Source organism: Nerophis lumbriciformis, linkage group LG04 (genome assembly GCF_033978685.3).
Source record: "Nerophis lumbriciformis linkage group LG04, RoL_Nlum_v2.1, whole genome shotgun sequence".
NCBI classification, from domain to species: domain Eukaryota; kingdom Metazoa; phylum Chordata; class Actinopteri; order Syngnathiformes; family Syngnathidae; genus Nerophis; species Nerophis lumbriciformis.
The window spans coordinates 36,531,938-36,554,056 of record NC_084551.2 but is presented as its reverse complement, the minus strand read 5'-3'; the positions used below and the strand labels follow the sequence as shown (position 1 = coordinate 36,554,056).

The 22,119-nt window shown below is 39.4% G+C and overlaps 1 protein-coding gene across 2 annotated transcripts in view; it reads left to right on the top strand.

Annotated features, from left to right (window-relative positions):
- Nucleotides 1-22,119, top strand: part of plekhg4b (pleckstrin homology domain containing, family G (with RhoGef domain) member 4B) — a 61,527-nt gene that overhangs the window by 17,564 nt on the left and 21,844 nt on the right. For both annotated transcript variants that reach the window (XM_061954015.2, XM_061954024.2), the window contains exons 3-8: nucleotides 679-1,912; nucleotides 13,377-13,577; nucleotides 13,716-13,839; nucleotides 16,712-16,805; nucleotides 19,115-19,204; nucleotides 19,282-19,398. In XM_061954015.2, the coding sequence (XP_061809999.1) occupies nucleotides 679-1,912; nucleotides 13,377-13,577; nucleotides 13,716-13,839; nucleotides 16,712-16,805; nucleotides 19,115-19,204; nucleotides 19,282-19,398 (1,860 nt within the window). The remainder of the gene's footprint in view (nucleotides 1-678; nucleotides 1,913-13,376; nucleotides 13,578-13,715; nucleotides 13,840-16,711; nucleotides 16,806-19,114; nucleotides 19,205-19,281; nucleotides 19,399-22,119) is intronic.

Here is a 22,119-nt window from a genome sequence, read left to right as displayed (position 1 = left end):
TAGTGTTTGGATCCCACTGTACGCAATATCTGAAGAGCATGGAAAAAAGCATTTCACTGTGGTGTATTCTGCAAGTGACGAATAAAACCCTTGAACCTTGAACCTTGAACCTTGAACCTTGAATATCATGGTTGCAAGGGAAGAGGAAATAGAGCAATGGCATGCAAGTTGAAAAGCCACAATTTTTTCCGAATAGCTGTGGTCTGTTTGAGAGGCTGCCATGGTCCCATGTGAAACTAAATATTCTCCAAAGCAATGCAACTTTAATTCCCTCTGCATTCATCTCCTTTGGTGATTACACTATGATGATAGCCGCAGAGCGATAGTTTCACCCAAGCCTAGCCCCCGAGAACAACCTGCTTTACGTGGGAGTCTTTGTACAGCAGGGAACTTTAGAAGCTCTTCTCCACAGCCTCTCTGCTCACGATCAAACAAGATGCGATTGCTTTTGATGTCTGTTGTTGTATTTCGTCACATTGAAGAGTTGAATTGCGGTTGCTGTGCAACCAGGCCTGATTAGACAGGTTTTCCTCTTAAAAATAATAGTTAGTTCAAGTGATTGCTCACGTGTGTAGTGCCTCTCAATTACATCTAAATATGTGCTGCAGTTCGTGATGCACGTCTCATAAGCAAGGTTTTATGGCAGTGGGTATTAATGATACCTCTCTTCTTTCACAGATAAGGTTTAGAGGACTGCTGCTCTATCATGAAGGGTGGCCTCTCTGCATCCACGACAAAGTGGTCTTGCAGCTGTGCCCCTTGCACAAAGTGAGACTAAAGCAAGGAGACTTCTACCTACAAGTTGTACCCTTAGGGCGAAAGACAGCCAAACTTGTGATAAAATGCCTGTCGTCCAGCGGACAGGCTATCGTGGAGATCTCTGTTGCGGAGAGCATGTATGGCAGCGTCTTCACCACTGAGTTCCTGCAGAATGTAACACTTGAACGGAACCTGCACCCGCTACAGAACTGCCTGCTCACGACCGGTACGTCGGTGTACAGGACCCCGTGGAAGAACGTGGTCAACCCGCCCTTTGTCAGCAACACGGCAGAAGTTGTCATGCAAGCGCACTGCAGCAGGGGGGGCTTTCGCGGCCAACTTAGCGCATGCAGCACCAGCGGCTCCACGGGCACCCTGGACAGCCACCGCAGCTCCAGGGAGTCCCTCCAATCTCAGGGAGCAGACTTAACCTTCTCAGAGCCCGTCTCGCCAAACATAAGCCACACGGATGCCAGCAGCAATAGCCATAGCACAAGTAGAGTAGACATAACAACTCCTGTCATTCAGATCAGTCCCAGTGAAGATTGTGGGACAGAGCACAGACGGGAGAACTTTGGTGGGAGAGAGAGAGGACAAGCATCGAAGATGCTTTCATTTAGTACAGACCTCAGCAATCCAAGCCCTCGTAGACGACACCCAAGAGACTCTGTAGTCTTTGAGAGCAGAAGACTTTTCAGGAAATCCTACATGGAAGCCCTACAGAACCCCATGAGCCTTGGGTCTAGCTCTGAGTCCATCCTGGAAGAAAGTACGGAGCATAGCGATCTAAAAGGAAGGTCTGTGACACTAGGCAGCAGCCCGAAGGCCTGCACTTCTTCTCATGAACACTTAGCCAGGAGGTTGGGGAGCCGAGGGTGGCTCAGTGGCGACGACTCGTGGTCCAGCACACCTTTACATTACTTACAAAGAGGGCTGCGGAGTGCAGAGAGGCGGGCGGAACGCCGCTCCAAGTCGTTGGAGAGGACTAATAAGGCAGGCCAAATTAAAGCTCACAGAGAGAGGTCTTCTTCTGGGGGATCAGCCAGCATCTCCCCCAAAAAGCTGATGAATGGGTATGTTCTTCGCTTTGGGAAGTTGGAAGTGGAGACCGCTCTTCCTGGCTCTGAGAGGAGAAGTGTCAAAGAGGGGTCAGGTATGTAATGTTGTTATTTAGTAATTGTAATTGTATTGGTAATAGACATACTCAGCCTGTATGATAATGGGATTTTACAAATGTTTTTTCTACAATAAATATATAGGTACTAGAGATGCGCGGATAGGCAAATATTTCATCCGCAACCGCATCAGAAAGTCGTCAACCATCCGCCATCCACCCGATGTAACGTTTGATCAGAACTGCATCCGCCCGCCATCCGCCCGGTACATCTAATATAGACGATGCAAGGCATTAGTGAGGCACCTGCCAACTACTCCGGTTTTCCCGTAATTCGTACGGTTTTCATCAACCTATTCCGGGTTACGGGTGCAGTGATAAAAAATACGGTTTTTCATTAATTTAAAAAAAAAAGGGTGAAAACTACGCGAATTGCACCTTGTGCAGACAAGATTTTTCGATCGGACACGGAGGAATTAGCGATGTAAAAGACCACTTTGGGACAAAAAAACACAAGTCTAATGCCGTTGCTAGCGATACAAGTGGAAAACTTTCAACGTTTTTCGTCGCCCAAACAGATTCTTTGGATGTGATTAAATGCCGAAGTTTTATTTACGGAGGCAATAATTGAGCATGGACTTCCAATCGCACTGGCTGATCACATGGGACAGTTACATGTTTGTAATGCAACCTTTGAAAATCATTACGCGGTGATCGCGGTCCCAAAAATAAACTTTTCTTGCATGATAATGTCCAGAAAAATTCGCTTTATATTACTATAGAGTCCTTTTAACGAATGAGTTTGATGGTTTATCACAAACCTTAAATGAAAGAAGTCCTTTCTTCTCCTGCACCTGCATGCGCTTTGGCCTTGCCTCGTGTTTGGTGCGCAATCCTGTCGGCTGTATTTCACAGCACGACATACTGTTAAAAGTGTTTATACTATTTATGCTTTCAAGTCCAAGTTGAAGAAATCTTGTTAAATGTTGACAGCATAACTACCAAAATACAAAAGTATGTCCTTAATATTTTTGCAGTGCTATTTCTGTTGAAAAGTTCAAATGATTACATTAGAGATGTGATGTGCCACTTTTCAAAGTGTCTGATGGCTTAAATTAATTTTCATTAATTTTTCATATTTTGAATTCTTTTGAAAGGCTTACAAAAAAACTACATTTGAATTGTAATTCCATGCTATTGACAGGACTATTAATTTTAATGAAGTTAGCTTACCATGTTTACAGTATGATAATTGTGATAGAAATGTGAATTTTAGGCACAGAATATTTTTTACAATTGAACAAGGCAGTAGATTATACAAGCTTGGACAGAAAGTTAATAATGACACCAATTTTTTTTTTTATGGAATTGTTTAGTACTGTTTTACCATTTGTTTACTGTAAAAAGTGTTTATACTGTTTATACTTTCAATTAACAAATTGAAGTCTTGTGAAAGGTTGACAGGATAACTGGCATTAACTGTCAAAATAATTTCAAACTATTGAAGTTAGCTTACAGAATAAACATGTCAATCAACCCATATGATTTTTGCTGTAATATTTTTGTTTTGAAAAGTCACTGTGACTGATAGAAAAGTGATGGTTTTAGCAACATTTTAACCTGTCTGAATGCTAATAATCATTTTGCGTCGGGGGGCGAAGCCCTGAACCCTCCACCAGGACTTTGTCCTGGACCTACCGGGGCCTGCGGCCCTTGGACCCTGGCTACTAGGTTTTTCTGATTTCAAAAGTTGGCAGGTATGGTGAGGTTATAAAGCTTTTGCCTGTTAAAGAAAGGAGACTGATCCAATGCAGTACAGTCTTTCGCGTGCCACGCTGTCACGACCCAGAGGCACACCAGTGCGCAATCATATGGGAGCCGCGCTGAGCGCACTGCGCGCGGAGTGACCCCTGTTACGCGCCCCCGGCAACAGGGGTGGCGGGCAGGTAAGCTGCGCGGGCGGAGCGCGCGGAGTGACCCATGTTACGAGCCCCCGGCCACGGGGGTGGCGGGCAGGTAAGCTGCTTACCTGCTGCGCGTGACGCCGGCCGCGGCGAAGGCGGACGAGGCGGGGTGTCGGTGCGGTGGGCGCGGTAGTGACCCTGGACGTGCGTCGGGCCCTTCTCGCGGATCGCCTCAGCTACGGCTCCCGGTGGGGCCCTTTCGGGGGAAGGGGCCTCGGTCCCGGACCCCGGCGAGGCGTCCCTTCTCCGCTCCGTAAAAGTGTCCATCTCTTTTCTTTTTTTTTCTTCTGTTGTGGCATATGCAGCAGGTGCCTGCTCGTTTTTCGTATGTGGGTAACAACATTTAACTATGTATGTATATTTCCGAATTGGTTTAACTGCCACCCGCAAAAAAAAAAAAAAAAAAAAAAAAATCTAATTGATCCGCCCGACCCGACCCGCACGCGGATAAAATCTTATTTTTTTTAATTTCATCCGCCCGATCCGCGGATAATCCGCGGACTCCGCGGTTGTGCCCGCAAACCGCGCATCTCTAATAGGTACTCAACAAATTAGACTTCCTAACCCATCAGTAGAAGCACACACTATTGGCGAAACACTGGAGAACTAAGTGCTTGGAAGCTCACACCCACATGCTGAGGCCGGTCAGGTGGATCAAACCTGAAGCCCCTCAGCCTTAACTGCTCTTCTACCATTGTTATGATTCACCGTGACGTCCGACGGTTTGTCATTCCTCAAAAAAACACAACCCGAGGGTGCGAAAACTGAGTTTGCCTTTTGAAAACAAGACAGGCTGGTGTGGGCGTGTTTTTGCAATGATAGCCTGCAGCAAAACTGGCTACAACAGCGATGAGACGGTTCACTACTGTGATGCTGCAATGCCGTCACTGCTGACAGATTGCTTTTCAGAGGAGATTTGATGTATTTTTTGGCAGCGGGTGTGAGGGCGCGTGTACGGTTTTGGCCCTACACTGGAAAGTGAAGTGAAGTCACATCTGTGTGTTGTCTTTCGCACTCTGTGTCTATTTGGTTTTGTGTTGATTCAAGCTGGGTAACTGAGGTAACAGATGACATAGGCTTGGGCAATATGGCCTAAAGATAAAATCTTCAGATTTTTTCACAAAAAAATTTATTTAAGATTTTTAACTACTTTTTGAAAGAAACCAATACTATACCATACCATACCAACTTTATTTATGAAGCCCTTTAAAAACAAGCACAGTTGAAGATTACCCTAAGAACAGTTAGATACAAAGCAGTTAAAAAGTTAAAAGTTAAAAACAGTTTAAAGTCTCATGCTGGGTTAATGAATGAAAGTGACAGATAACTCAAAACAGGTTTTTCTTTTATTTGATCAAAACTAGTACAATAGTTCGAAATGACACTGCATACACTGCATTTTACTCTTAGAAAAATTCAATTTTGTATACTGTTGTTCCTTTTAGACCAGATATAAATTGTACTTTTTATGGAATCATTTTTGGAAGAACTAAATTAGGGGCTTCTAATGGAAGGCAATACTTCTGTCTTGAATATATTGCTTCTGCTAACAAACATGGAGGCAAATAAATAATCTCCAACATTGAGATGAATAAAATGCCTAAAACCTTTGTCTTGAATAAAATACTTTTGTAAAGAAATATGTGGCATTGCACACTTCATGAAAATAAACTCCAATAAATCAATAAATATATCAATAAATAGTAATAATTAGAGATGTCCGATAATATCGGACTGCTGATATTATCGGCCGATAAATGCTTTAAAATGTAATATTGGAAATTATCGTAATCGGTTTCAAAAAGTAAAATTTATGACTTTTTAAAACGCCGCTGTGTACACGGACGTAGGGAGAAGTACAGAGCGCCAATAAACCTTAAAGGCACTGTCTTTGCGTGCCGGCCCAGTCACATAATATCTACGGCTTTTCACACACACAAGTGAATGCAAGGCATACTTGGTCAACGGCCATACAGGTCACACTGAGGGTGGCCGTATAAACAACTTTAACACTGTTACAAATATGCGCCACACTGTGAAACTACACCAAACAAAAATGACAAACACATTTCGGGAGAACATCCGCACCGTAACACAACATAAACACAACAGAACAAATACCCAGAACCCCCTTGCAGCACTAACTCTTCCAGGACGCTACAATATACTCCCCCCCCCCCCCCCCCCCACCAACCCCGCCCACCTCAATCTCCTCATGTTCTCTCAGGGAGAGCATGTCCCAAATTCCAAGCTGCTGTTTTGAGGCATGTTAAAAAAAAAAAAGCACTTTGTGACTTCAATAATAAATATGGCAGTGCCATGTTGGCATTTTTTTCCATAACTTGAGTTGATTTATTTTGGAAAACCTTGTTACATTGTTTAATGCATCCAGCGGGGCATCACAACAAAATTAGTCATAATAATGTGCTAAATCCACGACTGTATATATCGGTATCGGTTGATATCGGAATCGGTAATTAAGAGTTGGACAATATCGGAATATCAAATGTCGGCAAAAAAGCCATTATCGGACATCTCTAGTAATAATCAATAATAATCAATCAGACCAATAAAGTGCGAACTTAAAACTTTTGTCTTGAATAAAATACTTTTGTAAATAAAAATTTAGTACTGTACATTGCATGCAAATGAATAATCAAGTAAAACATTAAGAGGACTATAGTTTTAGTAAGTGGATAAACGCAGGATTTTCCATTTTATGTGCCCCACATCTTAATGATGTGCAGAGTGATTGTTTTAGTGAACGCTCTGGGCATTGTGCTTTTTTCTCATTATACATGGTACCTTGTGAGTTTATTTGTTGTTGCAGTCTCGTTTGCCTCGTAAAGAGTTACATTTCCCGCACTCGGTTAGATGCTGTTTCAGATACTGGAATAAGTGTGTTGTGCTGCTGCCTTTTTTTAAACAAACTTTGCAGCGTGCAGTCATTTGTTCCACGTCTGTTGCCACAAAACGAAACCACTGATAGCACTTTTCTTTTCTTTGGCACAAACGTCTCGTTCTTGTGTTAGCATTAGCATTTTTCTGGGTGTGTGAATTTCCACGAAGGAAACAAGACGGACAGCGAAAGCTTCGGAATCTCCTGGTGGCAAACAATATGGCCAAGCAAGAGCAGAAAAAACGTAGATTTTTTAATTTTTTAAATCGCCTGCAGTAGAAAAAAAAAGATCAATACATTTGGTATTTCACCCAGGCCTAGGATGACGTCTTGTGGTTGTTTTAACTATTTATTTTCACAGCAAACGTTCTGTTATAGAGTCAGCTCACCAGCATCTCACACAATAAAATACAACAATATAGTAGTTGAAGCAATTAGATATCAGATCACAGTTGCATTCCTAAGATGACCTCACCGGGGATTGCATTTCAGCCTTTGCTAAGCAGGTTACCCACAAGTGTGTTTCAAAGACAACAAAAGATTGTGTAAACCAAGCAGAGGGACAATGTGATGGCTCCATACAGTGCTTCCAGATATGGAGGGGTTGCTCTGATCCCACATGGGTTGCCTCATTTACAAAAGTCCCATCAGCTGGGGTCATTTAGGGACGTTAAAGTATTCAAAATCTGTTACTAAGAAGACCACACATATCCTACCAAACCCTACCCGACATTTTGCATAAGATCAGAACCTAAACCTATTTGAGACTTGTCCTCACCGATCGATCACTAGCCTCCAAAGGCGGTGACATGTCCAACAACTGGACACAAACAATCAGACTTTCACACCAGACAATACTCGGCAGGCTTTACTTGACGTTTGTCACTTCCTGTGAAAACAAAGCAATTTAGGAAACGTGCGGCAAACACAAGCCTGCTCGCACAGTGGCACAGGAAACACAGTAGCTGTTTGGAAACAATAGAGGCTGAGCTGGCTGGGTTTACTCTAACATAACTGAGTGGGACTAAAAAAGAGGCCTCCAACTGTAGAAAAACACAACATTGTCAGACAGATGTACAATTACAGAGCTTTTCAACAAAGCCATGTTGGCTTCTGAGAGTGTACTGTAACTGTAATTGTCATGATAGGACTGTTGGGTTGGTAACGCCGTGGTGCTCAACTGTGTGTTCTTTAGATGCTGAACTGTCATCGTGTGAATGCTTGGAAAAAACTAACTAAACAAATGTACTTGTTTTTAATATGGTGCTATATCAGTTGGGAAAATATTAGGGCTGTGAATCTTTGGGTGTCCCACGATTCGATTCAATATCGATTCTTGGGGTCACGATTCGATTCAAAATCTTTTCTTTTTTTTTCTTTTTCTTTCAATTCAACACGATTCTCGATTCAAAAACGATTTTTTTCCCGATTCAAAACGATTCTCTATTCATTCAATACATAAGGTTTCAGCATGATCTACCCCAGTCTGCTGACATGCAAGCAGAGTAGTAGATTTTTGTAAAAAGCTTTTATAATTGTAAAGGACAATGTTTTATCAACTGATTGCAATAATGTAAATTTGTTTTAACTATTAAATGAACCAAAAATATGACTTATTTTATCTTTGTGAAAATATTGGACACAGTGTGTTGTCAAGCTTATGAGATGTGATGCAAGTGTAAGCCACTGTGACACTATTGTTCTTTTTTAAATTTTTTATAAATGTCCAATGATAATGTCAATGAGGGATTTTTAATCACTGCTATGTTGAAATTGTAACTAATATTGATACTGTTGTTGATAATATTAATTTTTGTTTCACTACTTTTGGTTTGTTCTGTGTCGTGTTTGTGTCTCCTCTCAATTGCTCTGTTTATTGCAGTTGTGAGTGTTGCTGGGTCGGGTTTGGTTTTGGAATTGGATTGCATTGTTATGGTATTGCTGTGTATTGTTTTGTTGGATTGATTAATTAAAAAAAAAATAAAAATTTAAAAATAGAAATCGATTTTTTAAAATTGAGAATCGATTCTGAATCGCACAATGTTAGAATCGCGATTCGAATTCGAATCGATTTTTTCCCACACCCCTAGAAAATAAATAATTGTGTGCCATAACTGTTAATCGATAATAGGTTTATATATTTTAGAATAATTTAATTCACACAAATTTTGGTGGGAAAATTCTAGGATATTGGCTCTAATTGTATTTTTTGTTGTGTTTTCATTGTAAACATTCCTTTAAAGCGGTGCCATATTTTCATGTTTTGGCAGTGACATCACTAGTTTGAGCTTTCCCTCACAAATAAGTCAGAATAAGTTGTATTAATGTTTTTAAAAAGTTGAAATAAAACTGCAATAAAGATTAGGACATAATAAAAATGTAAGAACAAAATTATACTTCCATACTCTTAAAGGGTAACGGTACTTTTTTTGGAATCGTTCACAATCATTATAAAAGACATGACGACGAATGTATTTTTTTTCTAATGCATTCTAACTCACAAATAAACGTAAATAAAAGCCTGCTTACAACTGAGCCAAAGGAAGGTCCTCTATTCCACCCATAAAACCCAATAAATGGTAAGTGTGGTAAGCTGCTTCCCTGCTCCTGAAAGATTATTCTAGAACATAAATCATGGCTCTCACCTGGATAGTAGAAGGATGAGGACATATTCTAACAAGTTGGTACACTTTGACAACCAATTTAGACCCAGAAATGGCAAAAACGACACAAAAGACGCTTGGTTCCACCCCACAACCCCTTTTCACGAGGATTATGAGTCATTCTTCATTTAAAACAGGACTTTGATAAGATTCTATAAATCGGCATCCTAATGACAGCAGACATTGTACAATAACTGATGTTTTATTATGTTTGTTGGCTCTCATGAAGTCTGCAGTAAGTAATAATCAATGATGTCAAAAAAAAGCAAACGTGATGCGTTTTTTTAATTAATGCACCGCGTACACTTAAAATGAGTACAATACTTAAATATTAAATATTATTATAAATGTGCCCATTACTACATTACATATATACTGTACTTACAGCATGTATAAAAAACATTAATGGCGGTGTTTGGATGTTTTTAAGGGCTTTATAGGGAGAATACAGTAACTTCCACAGGCTCCATTGTAAGTGGACTTTTGATCGCATTTATTTAATATTTACAATGCATTAAAATTACATAATGATTGTGAATGGTTGGCAAAATAAAAAAAAGGGCAGTTCCCCTTTAAACTACTACCATTTAGAATAATGAACCCGAAAAGTAAATCCAATTTAAAAATACATAAATAAATACAAGAAAAAATAAATACAATTTAATATATATACTGTATATGTGAGTGACATCCGTTTTTATAGATACACTATAACACTGCTCCTTTCCAATGTAATAAATACTATACTGTATATCACATACAGTACAACAGTGTTATGTTAGCAACTTTAGCATTACTATGTGAGTTACAGATCCATCCCTTGAAAAATGGAATCATCTGTATTCAGAATCCAAAGTATGCGTCCTGGGACGCACACATGTCACAAATTACCGTGAAAATCAAAAATAGTTTGTAAAATGTCAAATAATGAATGACACGGCTTATTACCACTCATTATCTGTCACTAAATACAAAATAGCACAGTTCACAGTTAATCCCTGCTCCTGTCTGATGCGCATTCCTGTCTTAATTCCTATGGAAAAAGCCGAAATGTGGTTATTTATTTCACTCTGTTATTGTTGTTATATTGTACTGAAAAATGTATTATTAATTAATTCATATACCATGTATTCTTTTTACTTCAAAACATGCATCTAATTAAATTCAGGTTTGAGTCAAATAGTTTAAAAAAATGTTCACATAAACCAAAGAAGGCCCAAAAAAATAGTACAGTCGGTTTGGCGGACCCTGGCAACAAGGTGTTTATTTATTTTTCAGGGAATTGGCAACCCTAGCTATACAGTGTTAGTTTTAAAGTCACATTTTACCAGGCTACCATGCTTGATTAAATAATTTTGCTATAGAAAATCCAACTAACACAGCATTGTGAGACATACCATTATTATTGTATTTGTATTAATATTTTTAAGGATGCACCAAAATTGAAATTCTTGGCTAAAACTGAAAACGTGGGAACCAAGGACGAAAAACAACACACCAAAATAAATTATAATGCCAGTTATTATTACCATTTGGCAATACTGAATGGCGCCAAAGACAAAGTCGACATACCCGGAGATACTTTCCTTTTCGGTGCATCACTAATAATTTTACCCTCTGTACGCTGTAAAATCAATAATTACAAAAATCCTATAATGTATACTAATTTGACTCTTTCAATACATGGCTATTAGCAAACACAAACAGGATACATCATGCACTGCACTTGATGTTGTTTAATGTTTGACTGTACAGCCGCCAAGTGGCTTATCTGCCAGCCACAGCTTTTTCTCCTAATGGTGCTGTTATACAGTATATCTGAAGGTAAAATTGCATTATAAGCCGTACTATACACAGTCTGTGGTAATGTTTTATTGTAACAGGTGGTGCTAAGAACTGTTAAACTGTGTATGTGTGATAATTTCCCCTCAAAATCTGATAATTTTCAAACTTCTGGTACAATAATGTGATATTTCCCATCTGGCAACATTGAACTAATGCTCCCATGGTGCTCTGATGCTAACTGACAGATAGTTAGAAAAGCTCCAGGCTTTATTTTAAGATGTGGAGTGAAGCCTTTTTTTCTAGTTTAGAAAAAAGAAATGTAAAAAATAAAAATGTTATTTTATTGCATCATGCATATGACATCTTTAGAACTTAAATATGTTTTTTTTTTTGTATTTTTTAACCTGTTCATAATATTGTTAATAGATACCCATAGTTGGTGTACAGATTTACTTTACAAAAGACAAGTGTGAAATACTTCTCTTGTTCCATTTTTTTTTGTTTTACTTTATTAAATATTTGGATATATTTAGTGTTTGGCGCAATCAAAGAAGATCAGGAGGGGATAGAAAGAAGAAAAAAGAAGACAGAGTGGAGAATTGTGGGGAGAAAGAGGGGGACAAGACAGAGGGAGACAATAACAACAGAACTACCTCAGCAGATATAGTGTATACACATTTGATCCCATTATTCATTACAAATACAAATGGGTTAAGTATACAGTAATAACACAGTATTGACAATGAACATTATTACACTATAATTGGAACAATATTAATCATATTAATAGTAATAACAATATTGATGAATTAATCATAATATTTACCTCTATTATAATCGTTACTATCATTTCAATTGTAAAAATTGATCAATTAGATGAATATGTCCCTAGAACAGGGGTCGGCAATCCGCGGCTCTTTGATCACTCTGATGCGGCTCAGCTGCATACTTGCCGACCCCCCCCCCCCCCCCCCCCCCGATTTTTTCGGGAGACTTCCGAATTTCAGTGCCTCACCCGAAAATCTCCCGTGGTAACCATTCTCCGATTTTCACCAGGACAACAATAGTGAGGGCGTGCCGTGATTGCACTGCCTTTAGCGTCCTTTACATCCTGTCGTCGCGTCAGCTTTTTTCACCATACTATCTGCGTGGCGGCCCAGTCATATGTTACTAATATGCGCCACAATGTGAACCCACACCAAACAAGAATGACAAACACATTTTGGGAGAACATCCGCACCGTAACACAACATAAACACAACAGAACAAATACCCTGAATCCCATGCATCCCTAACTCTTCCGGGCTACATTATACCCCTCCCCGCCCCCCTTCCAACCCCGCCCACCTCAACCGACGCACAGGGGGGGGTTGATGTGTGGGGGGGGCAGGGTTGGTGGGGCGGGGTTTGGTGGTAGCGCGGGTGTATAATGTAGCCCGGAAGAGTTAGAGATGCATGGTATTCTGGGTATTTGTTCTGTTGTGTTTATGTTGTGTTACGGTGCGGATGTTTTCCCAAAATGTGTTTGTCATTCTTGTTTGGTGTGGGTTCACCCTCAGTGTAACCTGTATGGCTGTTGAACAAGTATGCCTTGCAGTCACTTATGTGTGCAGGCAGAGGCCGCTTACAACATGTAACCGGGCTGGCATGCTATTAGTACAGGCTGCAGAGGGCGCTAATGGCAGTGCCATCACGGCACGCCCTTATTAGTGTTATTTGGGTGAAAATCAGCAGACATTCGAGAGGATTGTAGCCCTGAAATACGGGAGTCTCCCGGAAAAATCTGGAAAGTTGGAAAGTATGACGCTGTCAAGCGCCATTCATATAAAACTCGCGGGCCGCACTAACATTAAATTTTCATATTAAAGTGCGGGCCGCAAAATAACGTCTCACGGGCCGCGTGTCTGAGACCCCTGGTTTATACATAGCACAAAGCAAAAAAAAGCTTTGTATGCAGTGTTATTTCATTTTATATTTCAAAAGAGTTTTGTGGCTCCCATTGTTTTTTTTAAATTTGTGAAACAGGTCAAAATGGCTCTTTGAGTGGTAAAGGTTGCCGACACCTGCCCTACAATGAATCAGTGTGATTTACTTACGGTAGATTATTTTTACAGGTGAAAGGGAAGATTTTGTCTTTTTCTTAAACTGTAGTGTGTTGTGTTTGACACAGTCTTTAATTATGATGTCACCAGGGCAGCAAGATGACAGCAGTGATAGCAGGAGGTCCAGACTTGTGGAGGACGAATCCCACTGTCCAAAAACTGCCAAAGGGTCGGCCATCAAGGTGGTACTGTCGTCATCAAGCTCGTCCAATGACAGTGACTTGTCCCTTCCCAAGCGGGTGTCAGAGGTCAATCAGGACCTGCTTGCATCAGGTGCAGTGATCTTGCCAGGTAAGGGCAACATTGTTATACAAGAAAGCTTGTGTGACAGGAGTCTTTTGGGTTTAATTTGAAAGTTGTATGTGAAAACACCTGGCTGGAGTCGCTTCTCATCTTGTGTTTACCTCTTCTTGGTTTTTTGTCTTCCAGGAAGCAGGGATCGCAGTGGGAGGGCGGTGTTGCAGGTGTGCACCAGAGCGCAGGTGTGGGCTGGTCAGAGCTGCACGGTCCATGACCTCACCTGTTTAATGGCCTACTACCACTCCACTCTGCGGTATGTTGGGAGCATTCGCTCTTTGTTATCAAGTCTAAATCATATTAATAATAACAAACTTTTGACTGTACGGAAGGCAGATTTTATGGCGATCGGTTTACAACAGGTTTGCAAATGCTCATTAATTTAGCTGATTATTATAGAACGCTATATGTGATCTATATTTTGAATACATGCTAAAAAGAACATCATAAAAGGGTTCATTACTATTAAAAAAACAGGTCCGTTTGTGTCAATGTGTGTTGTAGTATTGTCAACTTCCACGCTATGCAGTGTGAAATTACTGTCTAGTTACACAGCTGTTAGTTTCTCTCTTCGTAGCAGGAGCTGTGACCCCAAAATGTAGGCGACAGCAAGCAGCGTGCAAGTAAAAGAGTATTTAATGTAAAAAAAATCCAAAATACACACTTGTGTACAGCGGGTAAAATGCACAGAAAAAACACAGGCAAGCTATGCGTGACAACAAGTGACCTGGAGCTAACAAACAAACAAAAGTAGTAATGCAAAAATCAAGAATCTGCTAACTGTGTGCGTGACTCCAAACATCCATAAGCAATGATCCCACACAGACAAAGAAATGTAGTCACATATTTCTATTGTGTGTGTGTGTGTGTGTGTGTGTGTGTGTGTGTGTGTGTGTGTGTGTGTGTGTGTGTGTGTGTGTGTGTGTGTGTGTGTGTGTGTGTGTGTGTGTGTGTGTGTGTGTGTGTGTGTATATGTATATATATATATATATATATATATATATATATATATATATATATATATGTATGTATGTATAATATATTTTACATATTTAATTTTATTTAATTTTTTTTATGTATGTGAATGTATATGTTTATGTGTATACACATTTAAATATTTACAGGTGAAAAACATAACGCATTAAACAATGTAACAAGGTTTTCCAAAATGAGTCAACTCAAGTTATGGAAAGGAGTGCCAACATGGCGCTGCTATATTTGTTATAAAAGTCACAAAGTGCATTGTTTTTTTTGGCATGCCTCGGGGCAGCAGCTTGGAGTTTGGGACATGCTCTCCCTGAGAGATCATGAGGAGGGTGGGAGATTGGCTGTGCCAGCAACCTGAGGGTTCCTGGTTCGATCCCCACCTTCTACCAACCTAGTCACGTCCGTTGTGCTCCTGATGGGTCGTGGTTAGGGCCTTGCATGGCAGCTCCCGCCATCAGTGTGTGAATGTGTGTGTGAATGTGTAAATGTGGAAATAGTGTCAAAGCGCTTAGAGTACCTAGAAGGTAGAAAAGCGCTATACAAGTATAACCCATTTACCATTTAATACTAATCACCACCAGGTGATGAAGACAGCACTAAAAAGAAGTGTGGAGGTAGTGCAGTGAAAATACAGAACAGGAAGTGGAACAAAATAAGAGCACAAGAAAGGAAGTGAATCAAAATCACTGGAAAACCACCCAAAAACTATACAAAGAATGGCTTGCCCTAACAGATCATAACAGCATTTAAACATGCACCCAGTGACTTCCTCTTCAGTGTAAAGTAAACTTCAAAATAAAAGCCTGGTAGTATTAACTTGGATTCTACCACAGCAACCAACAAAATGTATCCATTTCACTTTTTCCTAATTCATTATTATTATTATAAGTGCATGTACAATAGCTTTATTGCTGTTGTAATCAAGACAGACTGCGAATTTACTGCAACGGCTCTGTTAAATATTAGTATAAAATATCACTTGACAACACAAGATGCTAAATTAGCATATGCAAACATGGAGGAACACAGTGCCAGCAAACTTTGGTTTTACAATATTTTATTATCACCAATTCTTTGTATGTCTCCCCAAAGTCACAAGTAAATGTGAAAGCAGCGTACCATATGATCGATTTCTTTTAGTACCAAATTTATAATAATTACCTCCACTAGGAAGGTAGTTAGTCAGTTAGTTAAGTAGGTACGTAGGTAATTATCCACATAACTAAAAAATAGTTATTATTTCTACTACGTTACCTTATGTCTACATTTCTGGGCTGAACTTCTCTGTGCGTATGCTAGCAACCACTCCCCCAGACACAGAGACAAAGAGAGTGGATGACTGACATGAGGGTTCACTCCGTTGACACGAGAAAAAAAACATACACAAATGGACATGGCAATTTAATTGATCTTTTTGGTAGTTAGCACCATAGCTCAAAAGGTTATTGGCGTATTTGATGAAACTTTCAGGGAATGTCAGAAATGGGGTAAGGAAAAAGTAATTCGATTTTGGGGGTGATCCCGATCACTGTCTGGATAAAGGATTATATGAAAGGGTCCTTTACTATTGTGAGGTAAGGTCTGGTAGAGGTCTGCACTCTCCGACTGCTTTTCTTGTTTGGATAGAGTTTAATTAATTTAAAGGTAAACTTATTCATTCAAATGTTCATTAAATATTGACATTGTTGAATATAATCATAAATAATTATATTAAACATAAGAATTGATTATTTGTCCCATGCCCCTTAGTACCATTTAATAAACACTTTATTATTTTTAATAACAAGACTATCATTATTAGGTTTCTGGATGGTCACTCTACCATCTGAGCCACACCGATTCATAAATGCAACAAGGTTTTAAGCAGTTAATAGGAGCTCATTATTTGGCAAATAAAGTTGAAAAACGGAACCTTTTTATAAAGTGACTCTCAAAAGGTGCAAATCAGGTATCTCAAAGTGGACTCACTATTTGGCAATAATTTACTGTAGGCTGTTACTGTCCAATGACTCATAGCATTAAGATGTTTGATATTTATATATGTTTTGGTCATTTATTTTCCTCCCATCATTAGTAAAGTAGAGCATAGCTACTTCAATCGTAAGTCAAAGTAACAGGAATATTTTTGTTTTTCTTTATAGGAAAGAAAAGCGTGATGAAGGTCTGACAGTAGTGATCGACAGCAGGAGGCAGCAGCCTGTTCCAGCTCTTTTGTCATTTCTGTCTGAATTTCAGGTAAGCGCAGACATGCAAGTGCACAGACGTCATAAAATGTTTACCTGCATTTAGGCTGCAAATACAAACCCCGTTTTCATATGAGTTGGGAAATTGTGTTAGATGTAAATATAAACGGAATACAATGATTTGCAAATCATTTTCAACCCATATTCAGTTGAATATGCTACAAAGACAACATATTTGATGTTCAAACTGATAAACTTTTTTTTTTTTGCAAATAATCATTAACTTTAGATTTTGATGCCAGCAACACGTGACAAAGAAGTTGGGAAAGGTGGCAATAAATACTGATAAAGTTAAAGAATGCTCATCAAACACTTATTTGGAACATCCCAGTCTTTCACAAGAAAGGATGGGGCGAGGTAGTGAAGTGAAGTGAATTACATTTATATAGCGCTTTTTCTCAAGTGACTCAAAGTGCTTTACATAGTGAAACCCAATATCTAAGTTACATTTAAACCAGTGTGGGTGGCACTGGGAGCAGGTGGGTAAAGTATCTTGCCCAAGGACACAACGGCAGTGACTAGGATGGCGGAAGCGGGGATTGAACCTGCAACCCTCAATTTGCTGGCACGGCCGCTCTACCAACCGAGCTATACCGTCCACGAGGTACACCCCTTTGTCCACAACTGCGTGAGCAAATAGTCAAAACAGTTTAAGAACAACGTTTCTCAAAGTGCAATTGCAAAAAATTTAGGGATTTAAACATCTACAGTCCATAATATCATCAAAAGGTTCAGAGAATCTGGAGAAATCACTCCACGTAAGCGGCATGGCCGGAAACCAACATTGGATGACCGTGTCCATCGATCCCTCAGACGGCACTGTATCAAAAACCGGCATCAATCTCTAAAGGATATCACCACATGGGCTCAGGAAAACTTCAGAAAACCACTGTCACTAAATACAGTTGGTCGCTACATCTGTAAGTGCAAGTTAAAGCTCTACTATGCAAAGTGAAAGCCATTTATCAACAACATCCAGAAACGCCGCCGCCTTCTCTGGGCCCGAGATCATCTAAGATGGACTCATGCAAAGTGGAAAAGTGTTCTGTGGTCTGACGAGTCCACATTTCAAATTGTTTTTGGAAATATTCGACATCGTGTCAACCGGACCAAAGGGGAAGCGAACCATCCAGACTGCTATCGACGCAAAGTTCAAAAGCCAGTATTTGTGATGGTATGGGGGTGCATTAGTGCGCAAGGCATGGGTAACTTACACATCTGTGAAGGCACCATTAATGCTGAAAGGTACATACAGGTTTTGGAACCACATATGCTGCCATCTAAGCACTGTCTTTTTCATGGACGCCCTGCTTATTTCAGCAAGACAATGCCAAGCCACATTCAGCACGTGTTACAACAGCGTGGCTTCGTAAAAAAAGAGTGCGGGTACCACTCCTGGCCCGCCTGCAGTCCAGACCTGTCTCCCATCAAAAATGTGTGGTGCATTATGAAGCGTAAAATACGACAGCGGAGATCCCGGACTGTTGAACGACTGAAGCTCTACATAAAACAAGAATAGGAAAGAATTCCACTTTCAAAGCTTCAACAATTACTTTCCTTAGTTCTCAATCGTTTATTGAGTGTTGTTAAAAGAAAAGGTGATGTAACACAGTGGTGAACATGCCCTTTCCCAACTACTTTGGCACGTGTTGCAGCCATGAAATTCTAAGTTAATTATTATTTGCAAAAAAAAAATAAAGTTTATGAGTTTGAACATCAAATATGTTGTCTTTGTCGCGCATTCAACTGAATATGGGTTGAAAAGGATTTGCAAATCATTGTATTCCGTTTATATTTACATCTAACACAATTTCCCAACTCATATGGAAACGGGGTTTGTATATCTATATTCCTACATGGCATTCTTTACACATTTTCCTAATGTTAATCTCAATATGACTTTTTTTAAGAAGGCGCACCTTAAAGTTGTAATGACTGCACTTCTTATGAGAATAGGCTGGCCTGGGGACATACCTGTGCTTACTTGTCTGTTTTTAACCACACGCTGGGAGTGGGTTGGTTTCAGTCCACTTGTAAGAGCCATATCATTATGTTCTGAAATATGCTTACTGATGCACAGATGGTTGGTCTGGAAACCCAAACCTAAACTTTGGATATCTCCAGTGTCTGTATTGTAATACTTTAATAACCTTTGGGTCAATAAATGCTCAAAACAGTTTACACACATACTGTATAAGAACTATTTCGTTATTTCTATGATTGTCTTTTACACGGTGTTGGAAAAATTGGTTTACAATCAGGATTAAAAATGACCATAAAATGTCCTGCGTGTGTTTTCAGACATTGGTACCAAATGCACTTTACTTAGTTCTGTTCTTGGTGGATAAGGAAGCGGCTGGCAAACCTGAAAGAGACATTGTCAACGTACAAGTGAGTCAATATTGTCGTTGTGTTGCTGTTTCCCCCTTCCATTTTTTCATACTATTCTTGTGTTTTTGTCGACACAGACGGAGACACTTTCATCGTTAAAGGCCCTACTGAAGCACATTGAGCAGAATCAGCTCACTCCTGACCTAGAGGGCACATTTAGTTATGACCACAACCACTGGATCCTCTTCAGACAGGTAAGTGTACCAGATGAACCAACGTTATGACATTCTGTATCTGCAAATCAATACAGGCCTCGAACGCGCAGTTCGCTTAAGTGTTATTAAAGATGCTTGTGCAATCTCCTTTGTCTTGCCAAGCTTTTAAGAGCAAAGCCAAGAGGTGTTGTTTTCATTGCCATTTATTAGTTGGTTTGTTAGCAGGATTACACAAAAATTATACAACTCGAAATTAAACAAAACTTCATGGAGTGGTGTCAAATCTAATTACTGCCTTTTTGAGTTAGCTACAGCATCTCCTATTGGCGGCGTGTGCAAGGTCTACAAATACAATCTAATTAGCGCTGCAAAATGAAACATTGGCTCTAACTGCTGTGGCTGAAGGCAACCTCCTTACATATTTTATCACATCCACAAAATGACAGTGTTATGAGGGGTCAGCATCCAGCAGCTTTATCTACCTCTGCATGCACTTTGAAATGTTGGCTGTGCTACTCATCTGTTCGTGTGAAATCCATGTGTGTTACACATGTGCTGTTGTCTACAATACACGCATCAGTGATATTTTTTCAAGGCAGTTTTGCTTTCTGCAATCTCAACATTGTTTCCGCTGTGCAATTGAACTGAAATTAATAACTTTATTTGAATAGGACAATGCACTTTGATCATCAAATGGATGGATGGATGAGTAAACGTATCAGTACATATGCCAGAATACGGTACAATAGTTAAATTTAATCTGTTGTCCTAAGGCAGGCACCATTAAAAACAAACAGACAACATTACACTTACTTACAAGAACCACTTACAATAAATATACAAATTTTCACTATAAAAACAAGTCAACATAAAGGTCATTAACTAAGCATGCACATTACACGTGACTACGGACTGTTATGTACTGCTTATGATTTTTTGAAGGTTGGGTTCTAATATGAGCTGGTAGTGAGTTTGCTGCTTTTGTGCCGCTGACGGAGAAAACCCCATGACAAAATTTAGTCCTACGTCTGTATGTAAAGAAATGGAAATTTCATATCACGGTTATTGTGAACAAAATATCATGGTTATCATTATTATCAAGGTATTGCTGAATATGCTCCAGATGTACATATAAACAACCACAAAGAAAATATTTTAAACAATTTTCTATTTAAAAAAAAAAAATAATAATAATTTGACAAACATTAATTATTGTTCTTACTTTTTAAGAGTGATAATATTGTTATTTAAATGTTTGAATGTGTTTATCTTCTTCCGTTTTAATTCGTCATGGTTTTGGAGTGTATTTTAATAATAAAGGCAAAACAAGTGCTGCACGTCCGGTTGATGTGATGTCACACGTGTTCACTTCCTGTTGTAGACACCCCCGTGTAAATATTGATTGCTCTAACTCTGTGTTTTAAAAGGGCCCTATTATTCAAAACCAATTTTTCTTACTTATTGATACATGTCTTTGTGTATTCGTGATCTGCGTAAGTCCCAGAATTTGAAATCAAACCATGGAGGCCTGGCTGAGGTATTTAGAAAACAATCGTGCCTCCCTTCATACTTCCTCTAAACATTTGGAATTAGCCCAATTTGTGACAATTTTCCCAGTTGTGATATCAGAGGATATCTCCATATATGTTAGAGATTCATCCGAAGTGCTTGGTGCAAGTCTGCTATTGTAGTCCGATGTTGTAGTCAATAAATTCTTTATTTTTCTCTATCCTCTTGTTTTGGGGCAGACTGGCTCGTACATGCACATGCATCCTTTACTGTTGCCATTTCTAATACAAAGTAGTGTATTCGAACTTATATCTGTCAATCGACTCGCTCTGGAAGTGCTACAAATTACGAAATGGATGACGGGGAGAAGACCGTTCAAAAACCGGCGCATCCCAAAAAGACGGTCAGAAAGCAGTTTGAAGATGGTCTGTAAAACATTATCTATCCAAAATTTTGACCAAATAACCACCATTACATGTTATGTAGACCACAAGGAAGTGTTTTAAATGTAGAAAAAAAACATCATAATATGACTCCTTTTAAGAGAGCACAGTCTGTAGGTTCAAAAGTGCAAACCAAAAACCACATAATAATTAACCAACGTCGTCCATAGGCCGACACTGGCAAACAAACCCTCCTGATTCGTGATCAAAGGCAGGTGAGCAGGTGTGGTGTTCAAGCTAGAGGTAAAGTGGCAAGTGGCCGACAATGAGGCAAACAAGAAGTTGAACAGAAAATAAGATCACTGGACAGTAACTAAATATCAAAACACAGGAAAACACACACACAAGTCCAACCTGTGATGAGCGGTCATGACAATTGGTTGTTTATTCTAAACCTGTTTTTTCATTCTCTTTTAACATTCTTAAAATGTACATATTAGAAGTAATCCTCTTGGTAAAACACTTCAAGTTAGTTGAAAATTTAGAGGAAAAAAGTGGTGCAGTTTCAAAAACACCATGAAGAACACAATGAACTTAAACTTTGTCTCAGTGTTTTTAGAAAGCCATTAAACTTTCAGCACTTCTTGTTCAGCATTATGATGTTGGCAGTTCACCATTAAAGACGTGTTTGCAAAAGCAATCGAGTGTTTCTTCAAACCGCCTCATAGGTGAAATCCATAACTGCCACAACACATTCATTTATCATTCAACTGTTACAATTATAATTTAATCAAAACAATTGTCTAAAAAATGACACCATGATAGCTAAAATAAAGGTAACAAACTTAACAAATGTGAACGTGCTAGA